The following is a 20275-nucleotide window of genomic DNA, read 5'->3' as shown; positions in this document are numbered from 1 at the left end:
CTGGGCGTGGTGGCAGGCACCTGTAATCCCAGCTACTTGGGAGGCTGTGGCAGGACAATCACTTGAACCTGGGAGGCGGACGTTGCAGTGAGCTGAGATCCTACCATTGTACTCCAGACTGGGCAACAAGAGTGAAACTCCATCTCAAAAGAAAAAAAAAAAAAAAAGAAAGATGAAGCTGATCATATAGAACTTATTAAGATAATTTTGTAAAGAACAAAGATTTTCAAGAGGATGAAATTTTAAAATAAGAGAATATTTTGAAACTTTACTACTTAGAAACATAGTTGCCTATTTAATGAAGCTGAAAAAAACATGTATCATCTGGAAACTCTGGTCATGGTCTCCATTTCGAGATAAACTTCATATAACCAACATTACACCTTTGGCTTTGTTGCCAATATCTAACACATGAAGGAAACACAGAAGACAATGCTCTATAACTGCTTCCCATCACTATGACATGGAACAAATGAAAATTTGGGATGTGAAAAGAAAATGGGTAAGATGCTTTCCAATTTTTTGTAGACTTACCATACCTTCGAGACAACTGTATTTAATTCAAAGTTTATCAAGCATAATAATCACTTCTTTTATCAAAAGAAAAGAAAAGAAAAAAAAAACAACATGGCAACAGAGTTAACTTATACTACATCCCCAGGAACCACTGAAACGATCCTTAAGATTTTTAGATATAAAACAGGATATACTGTTTCAAAAGAAGAGAGAAAAAAAGCCTAAGTTACCAGAATCGTCCAGCTCCTGACCATGAGATATGCCAGCCATGTCTATTTTCTTTAGCTTCTAAGTCAATAAAGCAATTCATCGACTATAATTCCAGATGGTACTGCATCCATTCCACACCTTAAAATTTGGAAGTTTTTTTTTTGCCTGCTAGTTTAAGAAAAATCTGACTTGTAATGAAAGTCTAGGAGTCAGATGGTACTACCTTTTCCCTTGACTTTCAAGTTTAAGAAAACAAAGCGTTGAGTGATTAAGTGCTAGCACCCAGGTGCAACCTGTGCCGAGGGCATTTTAGGTCTTGCCCAACTAGCACGATGCCTTGTGGAATGCAAGCAACCTCCTCTTATTTCTCTCTGTGACTAAGACAGGCAAGGGAAGATCCATGAAGGTTTCCTTGTGTCACCTACTCCCTGGCTCAACAGGCGTTGCTCTGTATGCTCATTCGTGTTACTGCACCCTTGATCCTGGTGAGAGGGTGGGATGATGGGAGGTGACAGCAGGAAGAGCCCCACACAATCATCTCCTGCTTTGCCCCGTGATCCACTGAAGCACCTGCAGGCTAAGGAAAAGGGGCTCAAGGGCACTCCCAAACTGAGGTCCTCAGTGGAACAGGGACATATGTATACTGTGCCCAGACCACAAGTTAAGACAGCAGCCAGGTATTGGCACGTGGCTTCCTAAGTGAACCACGACACAGTTTAAGTTTAGAAGGAAAAGCTCTTACATAAGCTTTGGGAAACAGGAGTAGGTAACAGTAAATGAGCGAAAAGAACCACTCAAGTAACAGGAAAATATGCCTCTGTACTATATGTCTGGGTGATCAGAGAATGCTTCTAGGTCACTGCCTGTATTACTGGACCCAGGTGTTAAAGATGCCTGCAGCTTGGCCCAAGCCTGGGGGGCCCTGCTCTTGGTGGCTTCTATAAACAGCTGGGTTTGCTCCTTTAGCTGGTCTAGTTCTACCTGAGTTGCCTGGTTCTGACGAATCAACTCCTTGGTTTTCAAAGTGATCTCTAGCAAACCAGATTTGTGTAGGACTACTAGGGTATTCTGAAAGCGCCTATGTTTGCTCTGCCGCTGCTCTGAAAAGATATCTGGGCTGCGGCAGAGGTGCTCTGCAGCCCATAAAGGTGAGCTATAATTAGCGGACAGTGGTGAAAGGGGAGAGTTGCTCTCTAACCCATGGAGAGTGCTGTCTGATGCGCAGACAGGACTGGCGGGGGAAGCGAAGGTCAGACTGGGAGCTTTAGCCACGTGACTGCTGGATACTGGCTGAAGAGTCTGTGGACTTCCACCTGCCACCAGAGAGGGCACACCCTGCAGAGCTGAGTCCTCGGCAAGTTTGGCGCTGGGTGGTGCTGGCGTCGAGGGACTGGACGGAATAGCACCAACCTTGGTTGGCTCACTGGAAGACAAGCTAGGCCCAAGTCTCTCAGTACAGATTTTCTTCTGCACTCCACTTGCTCCTTTTTCTTCTGGGCCAAGGGAAAGGCCCCTTTTGCCTGGATGTGGGGCTATTTTGGTGTAAGAATTCAGAATGGGCAAGTAGTTCCTGGAGTCGGACTTTTTCTCACCAGTGTGGCATGGACTGACAGGAGATGGTACAGGTGGATGAAGGAATAAGAGCTGTGGCTGTGCTGAGATCACTTCAAAGGAGGGCTGGACAGTCCATGACTGGAGCTGGGATGAGCTGCTGCCCTGAAGACAAAGGAGGAGAGCAGCACACTACTCATTACTGCCGAAACGATAGAGGAGTGAAGCTTCTGTCAAAGGGGCAAGCGGATGCTCAAATGTTTAGAACAATTTCAAGGACAGCACTTCCCTCACATAGTGGTTTGAACATCTATTTGTGTCTGATATCACAAATACTTTCTTAACTTTTTCTAAGGGAAAATTGGAGGAAACACCTATTTTTATTCAAGTGCTATCACTCAGAAAAATAAATGGGTAGGTAAAGCAATGACATAGCTAAGGTCATAACTGAAACAATAAAAATATGAATTTCCTGGTGTAAGTTAAAATATGACTTTACACCAAAGTATATCTTCATTTAATTACATCTGGGACCTCTTTTACCTGAAAATAACTTTTGATTAAAAAGTAACATATTGGGCCGGGTGTGGTGGCTCATGCCTGTAATCCCAGTATTTTGGGAGGCTGAGGGAGGTGGATCACCTAAGGTCAGGAGTTCGAGACCAGCCTGGCCAACGTGTGAAGCCCCATCTCTACTAAAAATACAAAAAATTAGCTGGGCGTGGTGGTGCATGCCTGTAGCCCCAGCTACTTGGGAGGCTGAGGCAGCAGAATCGCTTGAACCCGGGAGGTGAAGATTGCAGTGAGCCGAGATTGTGCCACTGCACTCCAGCCTGGGCGACAGAGCAAGACTTGGTTTCAAAAACAACAACAATAACAGAAAAAAAGAAAAAACAACCCATATTGTCAGGAGTCTATGGGTCCCTGTTTTTAAGGCAGTGACATCCAACAATCATAAAACCATTCAAAATAATAACAGCTACCATGTATTGGTGCTGACTATAGGCTACCACTGTGTATAATGTTTTACATGAGTTACTTAATCTATATAACAACCTCATGAGGTAGTTACCATTTCCCTTCATAAACAGGAAACTGAGGCTTAGAAAGTTGAAATAACTTGTTTTAAGTCACCAAGTTACTAAGTGATGCCGTTAGGATTCCATCCTCTGTCTGACTCTGAAACCCATCTGAGCCATTCTGCTATACTGCCTTTGTTTTATTACTCCTCAATTATGCATTACTTTTTAATTGAAGTATTGATTCAGATGAAATCTAATAAAGAAGGACATGGCTACTTGTCTCCAATGTTTGAAAGCCAATCCAGTTCCAACCTGGTCCCAAAAATCTGAGTGTAGATAAAGCCAGGCAAAGGGCAAGTCTGACAAGAGGTTCACATCCTCAGTGGGGTCAGGTGGAGTCATCTGATTTATCTGAAGAACATTAAGAACTATCTTCCCATACATGTACATGCGCAGACCATTTTGCACATTTCAGTTTCTTGGATGCAAGGTTAGGAACTTTAGGCCAACTATAATTCATTTCCCATGCGAAGGCTGGAACGATCTGGAGTCCTCTTGATGTTCAAATATACTCCAGGATATACTAAGGCAAGCAATGCTAGGGCCAGAAACCACATTTCCTTGTCATAGGAGATCCAAAATCAAGAGGTCTTTTGAAGTAGAGATCAGCCTGTTCCAGCTCAGTCAGAAGCAAAACTTCATGCCCTCTCTAGGGATGACCTACTAGGCAAATGGATCTGGAAAATATCTAATGCATTGCTTTCCCATGCTTTTACTGGACTGTACTTCCTAATGCTACTGTTATGCCCACTGTCCTAACAGATACTTAGCTGACTTGTTCTAATTATTAGATTTTACAAATTGTATTATTCATGTTGAAATCACCTGAGGGAATACGGAACAAAATTTTAGACTTGGACAGGATCTCAGAATCATTTCACATAAACCCTTCATATTAAAGATGAAGAAACTGATATCCATCATGGTTAATTATGTACAAGATCACACTGTCTAGTGACAGAGATGGAATCAGACTCTCAAAAGAAAAATATCTAAAACCAAGCAGCCATAATCAAGACATTACATAATATGCAGAGGGTTTTAAATATGTAACATTATTTTAATTTTAGAATATGCTGGATTCTAGTATGTTTTTTAAAAACGAAACAAAACTAGACTACTCCCTTAGGTCAGCCTCTTAGCTCCTGATCAGACCCAGGAGCCTTTCTGGCGGGTCTTTGTCCTGAAGAATGTGGCTCTGCTGGAAAAGCCTACTCACTCCGTAACTGTGTGTGTGGGCTGTTCTCAGCCTTCTGGAGCTGCCAGCCTAGCCTACAACAAAGAAGGGATATAAACACAGACACACAAGAAAAGGACAAGGAAGCCAGAGAGGAAGGCAGGGAGAAAAAGAATTGGGAGAAAGGAAGCCCAGGAGAAGCACTGACAGCACTGGTGGGGCCAGGGCAATCTCACGTGGGCTTCATTTCCTGTCTCTATTATTTCTTTTCCTTTCAATAAGGAGAGCCATGCTTCCAGCTGAGATATGATTTACCAAGCAAAAATCTTCAAATTCCTTTTCAGAACTCACCAGGCTGCCTTGTTGAAAATCAGTTTGTGTTCCTCATACATAACTAGGTAATAGCTAAGACATTAAGATTTCCTGTCGGGTTAAAGCCATGTTCTAACCTTTTACCCTAAGGAGGGAAAAGTCAACTACTCAAGCCAGATTTCAAATTTCACTATCTTCAAGTAGCCTCATCAATGAACCCATATCAGAACTGATATATTTTCAGAGGAAAGTACGGTAAGACTAAATTTCTTTGGCTGAAATCAATCTTTTCTATTCTCAAACTTCTCTATTCTAACTTAACCAAGTTTATATGATCAAGTTCTCAGTTTCGAACACTAGAGCTTAACTTAGATTTTCATCTAAATCTTTTCTTTCATATCTAAACAATAATCATATAATATACACAGTTATGTAATGAAGCCCCAAACAGGATGTGTTTCCACTCCACAACAATGCTGTGTGGATTCTGCTGGTATTCCCATACTTGAACCAGGAGCAGCTTCGTCACTAATGATGGGCTCTGGCTGACTACTAAGAAAATGCTCAGTGTATGACATAAGAAACAGGGAAATTGCCTCTACTTCTGAGATAAATGCATTCTACATTCTTAAATTCCCAGGGCAATTCATATTAAAAAGAGCTTCTTTTGTTTCTACCCTAAACTCTGCCACATGTTAGAATGCACCACTGAAGTTATGCCATTTCTGCTTGGTTCCTCTATATACATTTCAGGGTCCCTTTGGACAAACTATGAATACAGAAATAAAACAACCTAGCTGTCTCAAAAATGAGAACACACATCATGATTCTCGTATTCCTTTTTAAAACAGTGTCACACTTGAAAGATAACATCTGCTCCCCAGGAGAGAAAGTACACATTGGTGTGGTTCTAGTGGTCTGTTTCTAAACTCTCTCCTTGGCAGAGAATATAAATCTCTTCCTTTATACACAGGAAGCTCAGAAATTTTTATTTGCAAAGCCTTTAGGTGATATTAGTCCTCCTCACCTGTTTGACCAGCACATTCTTCATGACGACCATGGGAGACAGGGTAGGGAAGGCATTCTTTGCAGTTTTGGAGTTCTGCCTCGGCCTGTCTTCTCTGCTCCAGCCTAAGGCGCTCAGCATGTCCTCGGACTCCATCTGCTCTGCGGAGCTCAGACATTCCGAGCTCCCATCTGGTGGGCAGAAGAATGGTCAATTCACTTAGGCTCTAGACTAGAGGTTCTTAACCAGGCTCCTAAGGAGCTATGGACCTCTTGAAATTGAAAGCAACACTTGTGATGTGTTTTTGTGAATTTTATTAAGAAGGAGGCTTTTAGCTTTCATTGGCTTTTCAACGGGATCCATAATTAATCCCTCCTCCACCAAAGATTAAGAATTATTGCCCTAGGACAATTTTGATTTCCTTTCTAACTCTCTTACAGACAAAAACCTGCCTCAATTAGGGCTCACATGAAAGTAATCATCACCAGTCTACAGGATAAATGAGTTCGAGGCTTCAACGTTAGTTTATTACTTTTGAGAATCTGTTGTTGAGAAAGGAGATGGGTATGGCCCAAGGTAGGATTAAGACCTTCAGAGGCTCTGGGTACCCCAAGAGGTAATTACATTTAAAAAAACAAAACCAATCTGTAAACCTCAAAACAACTGCATTTTATCCAGTTTAAGGAAGACTGTATGACTAGAAGGATATGCATCAATGGAAATATTATTTAGAATCTCCAGTGACCCTTTTAAAAAAATTATAAATGTTGGGATCCTTCCCTTGATCTACTGAAGTGATTTACCTGGTTCCATAGTAGCGTATTTTCACAAAACACAAGTAATCCAAATGTACACCTCTAGTTAAGAACCATTAGACCAAAAACGAATGAGCCCAGAAGCAATGTACATATTGAGTGCCCAGATCTTGGTTTCTAAATGCCATTCTGCACATAAAGGAAATGAGGGCTCCTTGGAGAAACAGCTGATTCCAAGACTTTGACAGGGAAGATACGAGATAAGCCTGGACAGCTTGTTGTCCCAGAAAGCAAAGAAGTGCTCAAACACTAACAGAGACATGTCAAAGAGACACAAGAGCTATCTTGAAGGGACTCCCGCTGGTCAAATTTGAGACAATTTGAGTATCAGAAATCATGATTTTAACGGATTGACAAACTGAATTACAAAAGAATTCCATGACTACATTAGTGATACTCAAAGACGAGGGAGGAGGGAAAGCACTTTTTACAGAAGAATGTCTTAATGTACGAAGAATGGTAAAATTAGAAGATCACCACTTTTTTCTTTGAGACAGAGTTTCGCTCTTGTTGCCCAGGCTGGAGTGCAATGGCACGATCTCAGCTTACCACAACCTCCGCCTCCCAGGTTCAAGCGATTCTCCTGCCTCAGCCGCCCGAGTAGCTGGGATTACAGGCATGTGCCACCACACCCGGCTAATTTTGTATTTTTAGTAGAGACAGGGTTTCTCTATGTTGGTCAGGCTGGTCTCGAACTCCTGACTTCGGGTAATCCGCCTGCCACAGCCTCCCAAAGTGCTGAGATTACAGGTGTGAGGCATCACGTCCGGCCAAAATCACCACTTTTAAACCACCAATGTACTGATTCAGGCAAAGATCATCAATGGATGCTAACTCTGGTAAAGAGTTTGTTGGGGAATAGGATAGTCACACAATTATGAAGTATTGTATGATCTTATAAAAAATAAATTACTTATTAATTACAAAGAGAAAAGGGTACTTTAACAATAAAGAAATCTGGTACACACTATCTTAGCCAAGTGATCAACCAACCAGAGCATCACCAAGAGTAAGACTAACTTACGAGTCTCCACATGTGTTGCAATGGGAAGGATACAACATCAACAACATAATATTCTGGTCAAGATGCTAATCCTGACCCTAATAATGGGGACACTACCAGAAAATCCAGGGTGTGAGACATTCTACAAAGCAACAGGCCTGACTCATTCAAAGATGTCAATGTCATAAAAGAAAGAATAAAAAGCAAAGATAAGATATGGGGGTGGTTATAGACTAAACCAGACTAAAGGACAGGACAACTAAATCCAATGCTCAATCTTCAGTTGGATTCTGGATCCAAAATAGACAAAAAGATAAACAGCTGTAAAGAAAATTATTGGGACAATGGGGAAAAATCTGAATATGCAGTGTAGCTAATGATAAGTATCAGTGTTAAATTTCTTAGGTATGATAATGATATTATAACTATATAGAAGAATGTCCTTGTTTTTAAGAAATTTGTACTGAAGCTATATAGGGGTAAAATGTCAAGTGTTTGCAATTTACTTTCAAATAATTCAGTGTGTGTGTGTGTGTGTGTGTGCGTGTGTGTGGAGAGAGAGAGAGAAAGCATATATGACAAAAAGATAGATATATGGGGTATACATTTGCTTTTGTATAGATTTGAAATTTTTTGAAATACAAATGCAGTAATTAAAATGGGAAAAACTGTCTTGATTTTACAAATTTCATCCTACTCCAAGGTAACTGGAGTAACTCAGGTAGTGAGGAAATCACTGGCACGTGGCCCAAGAGTGGCTAGACGCATTCCAGTGGCATTCACTGGGGCTACTTTCTGGGGCATAATGAGTTTGATTATTTTAATACCACTTTATGTCTGAGTAGTACAATATTCTTAAAACAACTGGCCTGACAAAGTTGAAGTTGTTAGAAGTGTCAAAATGTCAACAGTACTGGAAATAATAGATGGTAAGATTATTGATAATGTTTATTTTCTTCTTCGTGGTTTCCTACATGCCAAGCTTCTATAATGAGCATGTATTCATGAAATGAAAAACAGACAAAAAGCAAACATGATATTGAAAGAAAAAAAAAGAGACACTAGGCCTCCAATGTTTCCCAAACCTGTCTGACCATACAACAAAAACACTTGTTTTTTAAAAAACCCACATTCCAGGCCCTGTCCAGACCCTTGAAAGAGTCTCCAGGAGGGAGATCTGGTGATCAATATTTTTAACAAATGCCTCGGGTGAGCTTTATGATGAGGCAGGCTTGGGAAACAATGCTGAGAGAGAGAAGAAAAATCCAAAGGGAAGGTTGGCCCGCCCTTCCCTGGACTGTCCTGGCCCTGGGCAGGGCAACTAATTCCTCTTAATCTAATCCCTTGGTTGGCGCTCTGTTCCTCTTTGAGCAACAGTCTATTTATAATTTGCCTTTTCAAGCAGCATGCCTACAGGGAGAAAATATGCCAATCTAAAGACAAGAGAGTTCTAGTTTTCCTAACAGCTGCATTTCTCACTATAAGTTAATAAATCAAAATTGATTGTCTTTCTGAGTCTGGATAATACAAATTTTCTCCTTGAGAGGGTTCTACTCTCAGGATGTTGACTTGGCTAGAATCCCTCAGCATCACCCCCTCTGCATCCCCTGCGCCAAAAATCACACTAGCACCATATTCAAGCCACTACCCTCAGACTGGGAAATTAAAAAAAGAGCCCCAGCACAAAATTAAAAGATTAAATGTATATTCAGCTAGCCCTTTTCGGTAAGGTTTAAGAAAAACTTGTAAGGAAAACTGTTCTATTTTCTTATCTCTAATAGATACTCAAGTTTAGAGCTAGGCCAGGAGGCTCACAGTCCAAATACAAAATGCATCGAGACTCGGGGGGAGGGGTTGTTGGAGGGGTACATTTCTAAACACAGCAAAACTACTTTCTCAATGAAAAAGGTACCTTACAAATTACATACAATATTACTTTTATTTAACTGGCAGTCTTCAAATTTGTTACATGGCAACTACATGCAGTAGCATTTTTTCCTCTACAATATAATAATTCCTGTGAAAAAGGAAGTAAAACAACAGAATTATGAGTATTTTTTTCCAGTGATCAGTTGCAATAGTTGGAAGTGTAAGATTCAGAGTCTAAGTTGAAAAAAGATGTCAAATAATTCTTTCAGAACTAACCCTACGGTGACTTTGATGGGTACCCTGACATATGGCATCAGAATTACCATTTTAAAGCATCAGGTAAGTATTTATCCTGTGCATGAAAGCATCCCATCCTTATCACATAAATGAGTTTTGGGGAGGAAATTTTTTGGGCAAAGCATTCACTCACAAAACAGCGGAAGGATAAGATATTTTTAACCTGAAAAGCCAGAGTCCTTGTCTGACTCAGCAGCAGCCATCCCGAGCTGACGAGCCACTTTCTTCATCTCTGTGCCTTTGCCTACTTTGGCGGAGAGTCTTCTGGGGCTCTCTCTGGATGGGTTTTTCCTCTCCATGGTTTATTCAGCTGGAGACAGATTCATTGGTACTCTTTTCATCTGGACTGCCCTATGAAAAACAATTATATAAGAAGTCACTGCCTGGAGAGCTGAAACAGGTGATCCAGATAGTGAATAAAGTATGGGCAAAGAACACTGGCCTCACCCACTTTAGCTTTATTTTCCTCAGAGGTCTCAACTGACAAAAGTTTCAAGTTTACTAAACAGAAGGTTTCCACCCATAAGGAGATTCACCGTCCTCTGGCTGCCCTCTAATTCCATTACAAATTCAAGGCACACAAACCACATTCAACATAGCTTTGTAAACTGCTAACAAAGGCACATTTGATTAGGCTTTTTGCAATGGGTAACAAAATGAACTCACCAGAGGGGAAAGGGGACAGGGGAGTGAAGACAAGGGAAAAAGAAGATGGGAGAAGAGTGAGGGCAGAAGGAGGGGGAGAGGGGAAAGGGGAGAGGAGAAGAGAGACACCACGAGGCTTGCTTTCCTCGTGTACATTTGCAGGCTCATGACCTACTGCCACCTCCCACAGTGTAGTGTTTCTCAAATTAACCTCTAAATCCTTTGGCTGAGGTACTGAACAGAGAGCAAAAACAACTCCCTATACCCAATGCTACTTTTAGGCTTAAAAAACACTTTTATGGGCAAATAATATCATATATAATAAAAAGCTTATAATATGTGTTACTATTAGTGTTATCTTACTTGAGTCTCACAATGTCATCTTCAGTTGCTATCTCATTTTACAGGGGAGGAAACTGAGGCTCAGATAAGTCACAGTCAATCATCTAAAAATATTGATAAATATTGCCACTGTAAATTAGGCATTGTGCAAGGACTGGGTTTATAGAATGAACAGAATAGAACAGAATAGGCATCTGTCACTTCCTTCTTGTAGCTTATGATCTAGAGAGAGACAGTCATTAATCAAGTAATCACTCAACTAGCGACCATTTTGATAAGAGCTGTAAATGGGAGGGTCTAACAGTCTGGGGGACTCAGGAAGCGCTCTGTAGCTGGGATCTGGAGGATCAGGAATTAGTTGGAGTTAAGTGAAAGGCATATTCCAGGCAGTGTGAAGGCTCTAAGGGAGCAAGGGGCTTGGCACAAGCAAATAACTGAAAGGCTAGAGCACAGTGTAGAAGGGTATAATGCCACGCACTGATGACGGACTGGTAGTCAGGGAATAGACAGGCAACACCTTGGAATCCATGTGGGAAGGATTTTAGATATTAACTTAAAAGCAATGGGAAGTCATGGAAGAATTTTAACCAGAAGTATGACATGATCAGATGTGCATTTTATTTATCTTATTTTTTGAGACAGTGTCTCACTCTTGTCGCCCAGGCTGCAGTGCAGTGGCATGATCATGGCTCGCTGCAGCCTAGACTGCCCAGATGGAAGCGATCCTCCCACCTCAGCCTATGGAGTAGCTGGGACTACAGGCACGTAGCACCACACCTGGCTAATTTTTTATTTTTTGTAGAGAAAGGATCTCACTTTGTTGCTTGGGCTGGTCTTGAACTCCTGGCCTCAAACAATCCTTCCACCATGGGCTCGGCTCTGTGCCTTGGCTTGGCATCCCAAAGTGCTGGGATTACAAGTGTGCACCAGCTTTGCATTTTAAAAGCATTCTGGATGCTGAACTGAGGCTAAAGTGGAAAAACGCAAGAGTGGCATTGAGATCATTTAGTTGCTACCGTGATAGTCCAGGTGAATTAAGGTGGTGGAGATGGGGAGAAGAAAAACATGGAGGCCCACCTGATGGGACCTGGTTATTGTACTGGTGGGGGGGGAAGATGGTGGTACCACTTTCTCAGCTAGGGAGCCCAAGAAGTGCACAGAAGGGAGTTGGGTGGGTGGGGCAGGGTGGCATGGTCATGTAGATTTGGTCATGTAGAGACTGAAGTTACTGTGGGTCATCTAAGTGGAGATCCTGGGTAGGCAGTCACATATAAGATTGAAGCCCAGGAGAGAGGCCTATATTTACTCCAGTGATATGCAGCTCATCCACAGCAGACCCAGACCTAGACCAACAGTGCCAAGAATAAGACCAATCAGTCCTTCAAATTGCTGGCTGAGGATAAGAACATTACAGGTATTTTAACATGGCCATTTAGTCACCAAGGAATGGCAACTGTAAGGCCAACATGATAAGAACACAAAGAATACTGCGGGGATAAGGAGAATAGGCCAACAGGGAACATGACAATAATGAAACTAGGAAGATGCAAGCAAAGTCTTGTGATGTTTTAATTCACGATGCACTCCTGACTCTATCCTGTTGTCCTCTGAGTGAAGAAAAACACAAGCCCCCTGCCAAATAGCACTGTATCTAGAATATCCTGGAGTGCCAAGTCTGGACATTCCTGCTAATATAAGATCTAGTGAAGAACATTAACTACCCTAGAAACAGTTCAAAATAAAATTAAATAGAAGACAAGGATGCTTATAAGCAACCCTCTTGCTCATACTTTTGCATACTGTAGGAGCAGACTAAAGGGAACACAAACTGGACTGAATGAGAGTGAATTTTAAACACGATTCCAAGTAAAAATCATTCTGCCCCATATCTAACTCATTTAAGGGGACTGGCTTCCTCATTCAACTGACATCAAATCAAGTACTCCCACAGGTCACACGTTTAATCCTATGTGCATAAAAGATAAACAATGGCACTGTCACATCTTGCAGAGAACTATGCAAAAGCAAGGTCTATCTGACAGCTATGAAATTTGACAGCATGGACGGCCCAGCTTAAAAAGTAGACTAAAGTGTAAAACTACATCTCTAATTAAATCAGGATCCTTTTGTATGAAATTCAACAAATGTGCACAGTATAATTTTCCTAAAATAATACTGTCCAAAAGTGAATAGAAGCCTTCTGCAAAATGAAAAGTAGATGAGGCTTGTGGATGGGCATTCAAACTAATTCATGTCGGACCAGGCTGTTGATTTAGATTAGGAGGGTAGCTCACGTTAGTTGCAACTAATTAAGAATCTTACTTAGGTTCTTGAAGTTTCACATTATCTTACTAAACATGGATTCTCTTACAGGTACTTTAGATAATGCAACCCAATTTAGTCCTCTACAATCCTTGTGGCAAAACAATGAAAAAGGTCTTGCTATTATTATTAAAGTGTAGTCAATGGAGCCACAGAAAATACACAGGAATTTATTCTGGCTTATTGAGAATTTGTAGGATAACAGATAATTGATCATGGAGTCAAAATACTGAAACAGTGACAATCGGTTTTTGAGGCTCAGAAAACAATACTCCAAAGTATGGCACTTTAGCATAACGAGTGCTTTGTTGCTGCTTTTTGTTTTTTCTGAGACTGTGTCTTGCTCTGTCACCCAGGCTGGAGTGCAAGGCCACAAACACGGGCTCACTGCAGCCTTGACTTCCTGGCCATAAAGAAATTATCTGACCTGTCTTGTCTGATAGTAGATCATAAAACCCTCATTCATTCCAGAATGGGTCCTGCCCTATAACAGAGAGGAAGGAATGCTACACAGAGGTCAAGAATAATTCTAGACAGACAGACCTTGCTGGGTTTCCCACCTCACTCCTTTACTATTAGATCATACTCTTTTGTTTGATTTTTCTTTTGTTTTGTTTTTTATTTCTAGACGGATCACATGCTGTTGCTCAGGCTAGAGTGCAGTGGCACGATCATGGCTAACTGCAGACTCAATCTCCTGGGCTAAAGTGATCCTCCTGCCCTAGCCTCCTGAGTAGCTGGGACTCCAGGTGCATACCACCACACCCAGCTAATTTTTAAATTTTTTTGTAGAGACTGGGTCTTGATATGTTGCCCGAGCTGGTCTTGACCTCCTGAGCTCAAGCAATCCTCCCACCTCAGCCTTCCAAAGTGCTGGGATTACAGGCATGAGCCACCATGCCTAGCCAGATCATACCCTTTTTGTCCAATCATATTTCTACATGGCCGTCCATTCTTCATCAAACCTAAGCATAAAAATAAGACAGTTTTGCCTGAGTTTGGGAGGCTTCAATTGTGAAGACTCCTGTGTCATAACAAAACTTTGATTAAATAAAACTGTTATGTTTTTCTCTTGTTAACCTTTCTTTTGTTATGGGAGGGTCAACTAAGACCCTTATGGTAGGTGAGGAAAGGTATCACAGAGGTAAGTTAAAAAGAGAACAGATGCTAAATTTAGATCCTGGGGAGTTGCTGGCAGTTGGAAATAAAGAATGCAAAATCGACTTTAGGATGGAAAATTGACTATTTTTGATATGAAAATGATTAAAAATATGAAAGCCTCTGTCTTCAGTAAAGTTCTCTTAAGCAGCAGAAAGCCTTAGCATTGCAGCCAGGGAGGCTCACATGGGATGTGGAACAAAGGGCTACATCCCTTCCCAAACTTTATTCTTTCGGAGGAGCAGCAGCAGTGCCCTCCTGGGAGTGGCTGAGTGACCCACTCACACACATAAAGCCCTCAACAGGAGAGAAGCAGAGAGTGATGGCATTTGCTACTGGTGTTGTCAACCCCCAAATTTGCAAGGCAAAGTCTGAAAACCTCAAGAAGTTGCTTTTTTTCCTCTTAGATATTAGTTTATAATAAAATTAGATGCTCACACATTGACTAGGAGTTGAAAATGGGTTACTAAGCTCTTACCCACTGTGTCCTTTCTGCTTCCTGGCACAGACTGGAAATCACTCACGCTGCTTTACAAATGCATGTACCTTACTCTGCATTAAAAGGGCTAATTTAAGCTCCAAAACTGTCAGAATTTACCCTAATTGGGCCTCTTATGCATATATATGTAACACATTGTTCAAAAATTTCCCAGAAAGCATAGTACACACTAAAACTCATAATGGAAAGTGAATCAGGCTGGGCGTGGTGGCTCACGTCTGTAATCCCAACACTTTGGGAGGCAGAGGCGGATGGATCACCTGAGGTCAGGAGTTCGAGACCAGCCTGGCCAACATGGTGAAACCCTGTCTCTACTAAAAATATAAAAATTAGCCGAGCATGGTGGCACACATCTGTAATCCTAGCAACTTGGGAGGGTGAGGCAGGAGAATCCCTTGAACGCGGGAGGTGGAGTTGCAGTGAGCTGAGATGTCGCCACTGCATTCCAGCCTGGGTGAAGAAAGAGACTCTGTCAAAAAAAAAAAAAAAAAAAGCGGGGGGGGGGGTGGGGAGGGAGGAAGGAAGGAAGGGAGGGACGGAGAGGGGAATCGGAATCAGAGCCAAGCAAGGTGGCTCACGTCTGTAATCCCAGCAGCACCTTGAGAGGCCAAGGCAGGTAGATCACCTGAGGTCAAGAGTTCGAGACCAGCCTGGTCAATACGGTGAAACGCTGTCTCTACTAAAAATACAAAAATTAGCTGGGCTTGGGGTGTGTGCCTGTAATCCCAGCTACTCAGGAGACTGAGGCATGAGAATAGCTTGAACCTGGGAGGCAGAGATTGTAGTAAGCCAAGATTGTGCCTCTGCACTCCAGCCTGGAGAAAGAACGTGAATCAATAAATATATGTTTATATAAGGGGACAAAATTCAAAATCCTAGCAAGTGCTCCAAAGCACTTAGTTCTTACTACTCTTTTTGCACTTCTGACATTAGTCTAATTATTTGTCTCCTTAACCTTGAGTTGTTTTTTTCATCTTTGCAACCTCAGCCCCCAACAATTAACATGAGGCACTCAATAGAGTAATAAATTCCATCAAATCGGCCGGGCGCGGTGGCTCAAGCCTGTAATCGCAGCACTTTGGGAGGCCGAGACGGGCGGATCACGAGGTCAGGAGATCGAGACCATCCTGGCTAACACGGTGAAACCCCGTCTCTACTAAAAAATACAAAAAACTAGCCAGGCGAGGTGGCAGGCGCCTGTAGTCCCAGCTACTCGGGAGGCTGAGGCAGGAGAATGGCGTACGTAAACCCGGGAGGCGGAGCTTGCAGTGAGCTGAGATCTGGCCACTGCACTCCAGCCTGGGCGATAAAGCGAGACTCCTTCTCAAAAAAAAAAAAAAAATTCCAACAAATCTCAGACCTGCTGAGTCTCTCTGATAGCTCTAGTAGCTTAGCAGCACAGAAATACCTGAACAGCTTGAAGGTCAAGATTCTGCATTTCCAAACACCATGGTCACCTTAAGATCTAACCTCCACGTCTGGTCCCCTGCAGGAAACAGATATTTGATCTACCCCTTATTCTAAGATGAAACCTCAGGGACAAATCCACCATCCAAATTAAAGCTTGGTCTAATCCACAAACGATCTTTGTGAAGATTTGTCCTTATGATTAAAAAGGAGATCCAAGGGTTACAAGAAAAGGATCTGAAATGCTGCTTTCAGATCTCTCCTTTTATAGACACTTGGCAACATTCCTGGGAGCTCAAGTTCCCTTTAAAATGTGTCACGTGTATAACATGTGTGCCTGGACAGAAGTGTGAGGTAAAAGCCCAACCACAGGCTTAAATACAATAAAGTGATAAGGTCGCAGAAAGAAAACCTCGAGTAATCCCAGTTCGAATTATAAGCACATTACTAGGTGTTCTCCAAAGTCATTTTCTTTTGGCCTGCATATTCAGAGATACCATTCTGGGAGGAGGTCTGTGTATTTTAACAGTGGAAAAACCCTGTCTACCTAAATGTCTAATATTCATCTTCCCTTTCACATTCATTCCATTTCTCCAACGTAGCTGAAAATTCGTGTTAAAGATCCTGAACCCCAATTCCATACAATTTCCCATGTTTGAGACCAGTTTGGCTCTATTTTCACCTTTCAAAGGGAGATGAGCTTAGAGAACTTTCTCCGATCCCCTGCTGCAATTAGTTCACAGTAACAGTGCCCACCTACCCATTCGCACCAGCCCACGTTGCATCTGTGCCAGGCAGCATGTGCACCCTCCAGGCATCCACCAGCCTGCCAGCTCAGCAGGGCAGAACTGGGCAGACCCTAGTACTGTGCTGTGACTGGCATACCACCAGCCTTCCAGGGCAAACGCCCAGGCAATGCATACTGCCAGGACTTGAGCAATAACAGCGAGCCTAGCTCCAGCCTGTGACCTGGGCCGGGATCAGAGCTCCCCCGAAGCTACCCACTAACCACTAACTCCTTACTTGGCACTGCCCACCTTCTCCCCCAAAACACTACCCCCGGCACCAAGCCTGGCAAGCTGGCCACTCAAGGGAAACAACCAGCAACGTGGGTGACGGCAGGTCTCTGGAAAGGGCCACACACCTGTGCCCTGGGGCCAGAACAGGGTACCACCCCCGACCTCAAACTGGAAGCCCAGGACCTTCCCCCAGTTACCAGTTCTGGCGCCCACTCACCTGCCCACTGCCTAGCCCTCAGCTCCCAGCCGGGCTGGACTCCAAGCTCTCTCCCCGCCCAGCCGGCTGGCGGTTGCGCCTAGGGCTAGACCAGGGCCCACCTGCCCGTCACACAAGCCCTCTCCTCACACGCAGCCCCCTCCTCACCGGCGATTCCCTCTCCCACGCCCCTCACAGCAAAGCCAACAACCCTCACTCCCACCATTTGGCCCTCCGTCCCCCGAAAGTCCCAGTTTGCCCCTCTTGCCTACTCGCTCCTCTTCCTCTCTCCCCTACTTCCCCCTCCTCTCCCCACGCTTCTCGCCCAATTCCTCTCCCGTCGCCAACCCTGCTCCCCTCCTCCCAGACCCAGCCCTCCCTTTCTCACCGAGGGCCGGGGTCGCAGCTCCACGACCGGCCCCCGTGGGTCAGGTGGCGCATGCGCGAGCACGGCCCCGCGGCACCATGACAACCTCGTCGTCGCCGGGTGTCTAGCTATCTCCACAGCCTCCCGCCCATTTCTCCTCCCCACCGCCTCCGCGACGTCTTTCGCCAGCCACGTGACTCGGCTCGGAGGACCCAGCACCATGGAGACCCCACGCTCTTCTCCTAGAAGGGGCCTTGGAGACGCGCCCTTTCCCCGCCCCCGCCGGAAGAGCAGGCCGACTCGGGGCGGGGCCGGCGCTCAGAGGCCTACGCTCAAAGGCCTACGCTCTCTCCGCGGCCTGAGGGCGTCTCTATGGTTGGTTCCTGAGGCCCCGCCGCCATTTTGTACGGGTGCCTTGAGCAATGAGCGTCTTGGGCACGGTTTCGAGGCGGGGTTCCGAGGAGCCGGGGGTGGGGCCAGCTTGGAGCGGATACAGCAAAAAGGTGCGACTCTCGCACTGTAGTGGTGCGTGCCGCCGTGCCGCCGGACAGCCGTTGGGGTGGGGGCCGGGGAGAGTCGTGTCCGGCCTGTGCGCTAGCGGGGAGCGACAGTGCCCTGCGTGGGAGAGCGGGCGCGCGGTTGGCCTCAGCCTGGAGTCACCGTGACAGGGGCGCCAGACCTCCCCGCGTGCTCCTCGCATTTTCCCTACGCCTGTCGCCCGGTTTGTTTTTGTTCCCGTCACCCTCGAGACCGTGCTTCACGAGGTCGAGGCGCGATTATTTTAAGTGGATGATTTCATGTCCTTTGATGTTTGACTTACTTTGTCATGTGCTGTGGGTTTTATACGGATGCTGTTTCTCGGTGAAGGTTCACGGTGAACACGTGTGTAACAGCTAAAGAAAAAAAGAGCTTGGGATCAGTGGACTTTCTGATGCCTTGAATCAGTGAAGGTTACTTAGAAAAAGAATTATTTCGCCAGTGAAAAAGAGGACATGGGCGAGTTTAAAAAGAGTGTTGACGGGTCGAGATTCTAGAGCTGAGTTGTCCAATAAGGTGGTCACTAACCACTGGATAAGTTTCTCAGTCGTACTAGCCACATTTCAAGAGCTCAGTCACCTCTTTATTGGACAGTGCATATTATAGCCCATTCCCAGCATCCCAGAAAGTTAATATTGCACAGTGCTAAGCTAGATAGTGGGCAGTTGTTTTATACTGGTCATCCAAGCCTTTGTAAGTATGCTAGGTCATGGTTAATCACGTAAGTCCTCTAGACACATAATTCTAATGTATTATTGGGTATGGGTGTACTTGTTAGCAATCGGCTTTACCAACAAGTAATATGCCTACAGCATGTAAGGCTTTTGTTTTGGGGACAGAGTGAAAGCAATAGTTAACAATTACCAAGTAATTAGGAGCGGGGCCGCTTTACATACATCCTCTTATGATGCCTTACAAATTTATGACGCAGGTGGTATTTTTTTCCAGTTGTGTGGCGGTTTTGCCCATTAGGACTCAACTAAAAACCCGTGGCTTTGGCCGGGCACAGTGGCTCATGCCTGTAATCCCAGCACTTTGGGAGGCCGAGGCGGGCGGATCACCTGAGATCAGGAGTTCAAGATCAGCCTGGGCTGTTAACACGGTAAAACCCCATCTCTACTAAAAATACAAAATTAGCCGGGCGTGGTGGCACATGCCTGTAATCCCAGCTACTCGGGAGGCTGAGGCAGGAGAATCGCTTGAATCTGGGAGGCGGAGGATGCGGTGAGCCGAGATCGTGCCATTGCACTCCAGTCTGGGCAACAAGAGTAAATCTCCATCTCACCAAACAAACAAAAAACCATGGCTTTTATCCATGAAGCTATTAATACATTGCCTTCTTTTGAAGTGGGATAAAGCAGTCTGCCTTCAAATAACTTAAAATCTGATATGGGAAATAAGACGCGCTGTAATTAATAAATAATATGAAAGAGAATGGGATAAGTACTAGAAGATTCTGAACAAAACCTAATTAATAAAGGGAGAAAAAAATTATTTTTTTTTTTTTTTTTTTTTTTTGTGGTTGGAGTAGGAAGAGACCAGTAGGTAAAGCTTTAAGGATAGCTAAAAGTTGGATTTGCAATAATGGAAGTGGGTGAGCGTATGACCCATATAAAGCCAAAAAAGAATCAATGAAATAAGCAAAAGCATGAAGGGTGGTACTATCTTAGTTTTCCGAAGGGGCAAATAAATGAACTATGAGAGAAATGAATTAATGGCATTTGCAGCAACCTGGATGAGACTGGAGACTTATATTCTAAATGAAGTAACTAAGGAATAGAAACCCAAACATGGTATGTTCTCACTCGTAAGTAGGAGTTAAGCTATGAGGATGTAAAGGTATAAGGATGATACAGTGGACTTTGGGGATTCAGGGGGAAAGGGTGGGAAGGGGGTGAGGGATAAAAGACTACAAATTGGGTTCAGTGTATACTGCTCAGGTGAT

General features: G+C 43.8%; 2 protein-coding genes across 2 annotated transcripts in view; one reads left to right on the top strand and one right to left on the bottom strand.

Annotated features, from left to right (window-relative positions):
• Positions 1–120: 120 nt before the first annotated feature.
• Positions 121–17948, bottom strand: CIPC (CLOCK interacting pacemaker). The gene is given in 4 exon segments (NM_001265895.1): positions 121–2442; positions 5876–6045; positions 10002–10189; positions 17815–17948. Coding segments are annotated over 3 exon segments (1200 nt in total). The 5' UTR covers positions 10138–10189; positions 17815–17948; the 3' UTR covers positions 121–1548.
• The window catches only part of LOC106999500 (uncharacterized), a 58120-nt gene continuing 52108 nt past the window's right edge, over positions 14264–20275 (top strand). The window contains exons 1-2 of the mRNA XM_077938824.1: positions 14264–14291; positions 17583–18168. Coding sequence (XP_077794950.1) covers positions 14264–14291; positions 17583–18168 — 614 coding nt within the window. The remainder of the gene's footprint in view (positions 14292–17582; positions 18169–20275) is intronic.

Source organism: Macaca mulatta, chromosome 7 (genome assembly GCF_049350105.2).
Source record: "Macaca mulatta isolate MMU2019108-1 chromosome 7, T2T-MMU8v2.0, whole genome shotgun sequence".
Classification (NCBI taxonomy): domain Eukaryota; kingdom Metazoa; phylum Chordata; class Mammalia; order Primates; family Cercopithecidae; genus Macaca; species Macaca mulatta.
Note: the sequence above shows the minus strand (reverse complement) of the source record. Positions and strands in the feature narration are given on the sequence as shown.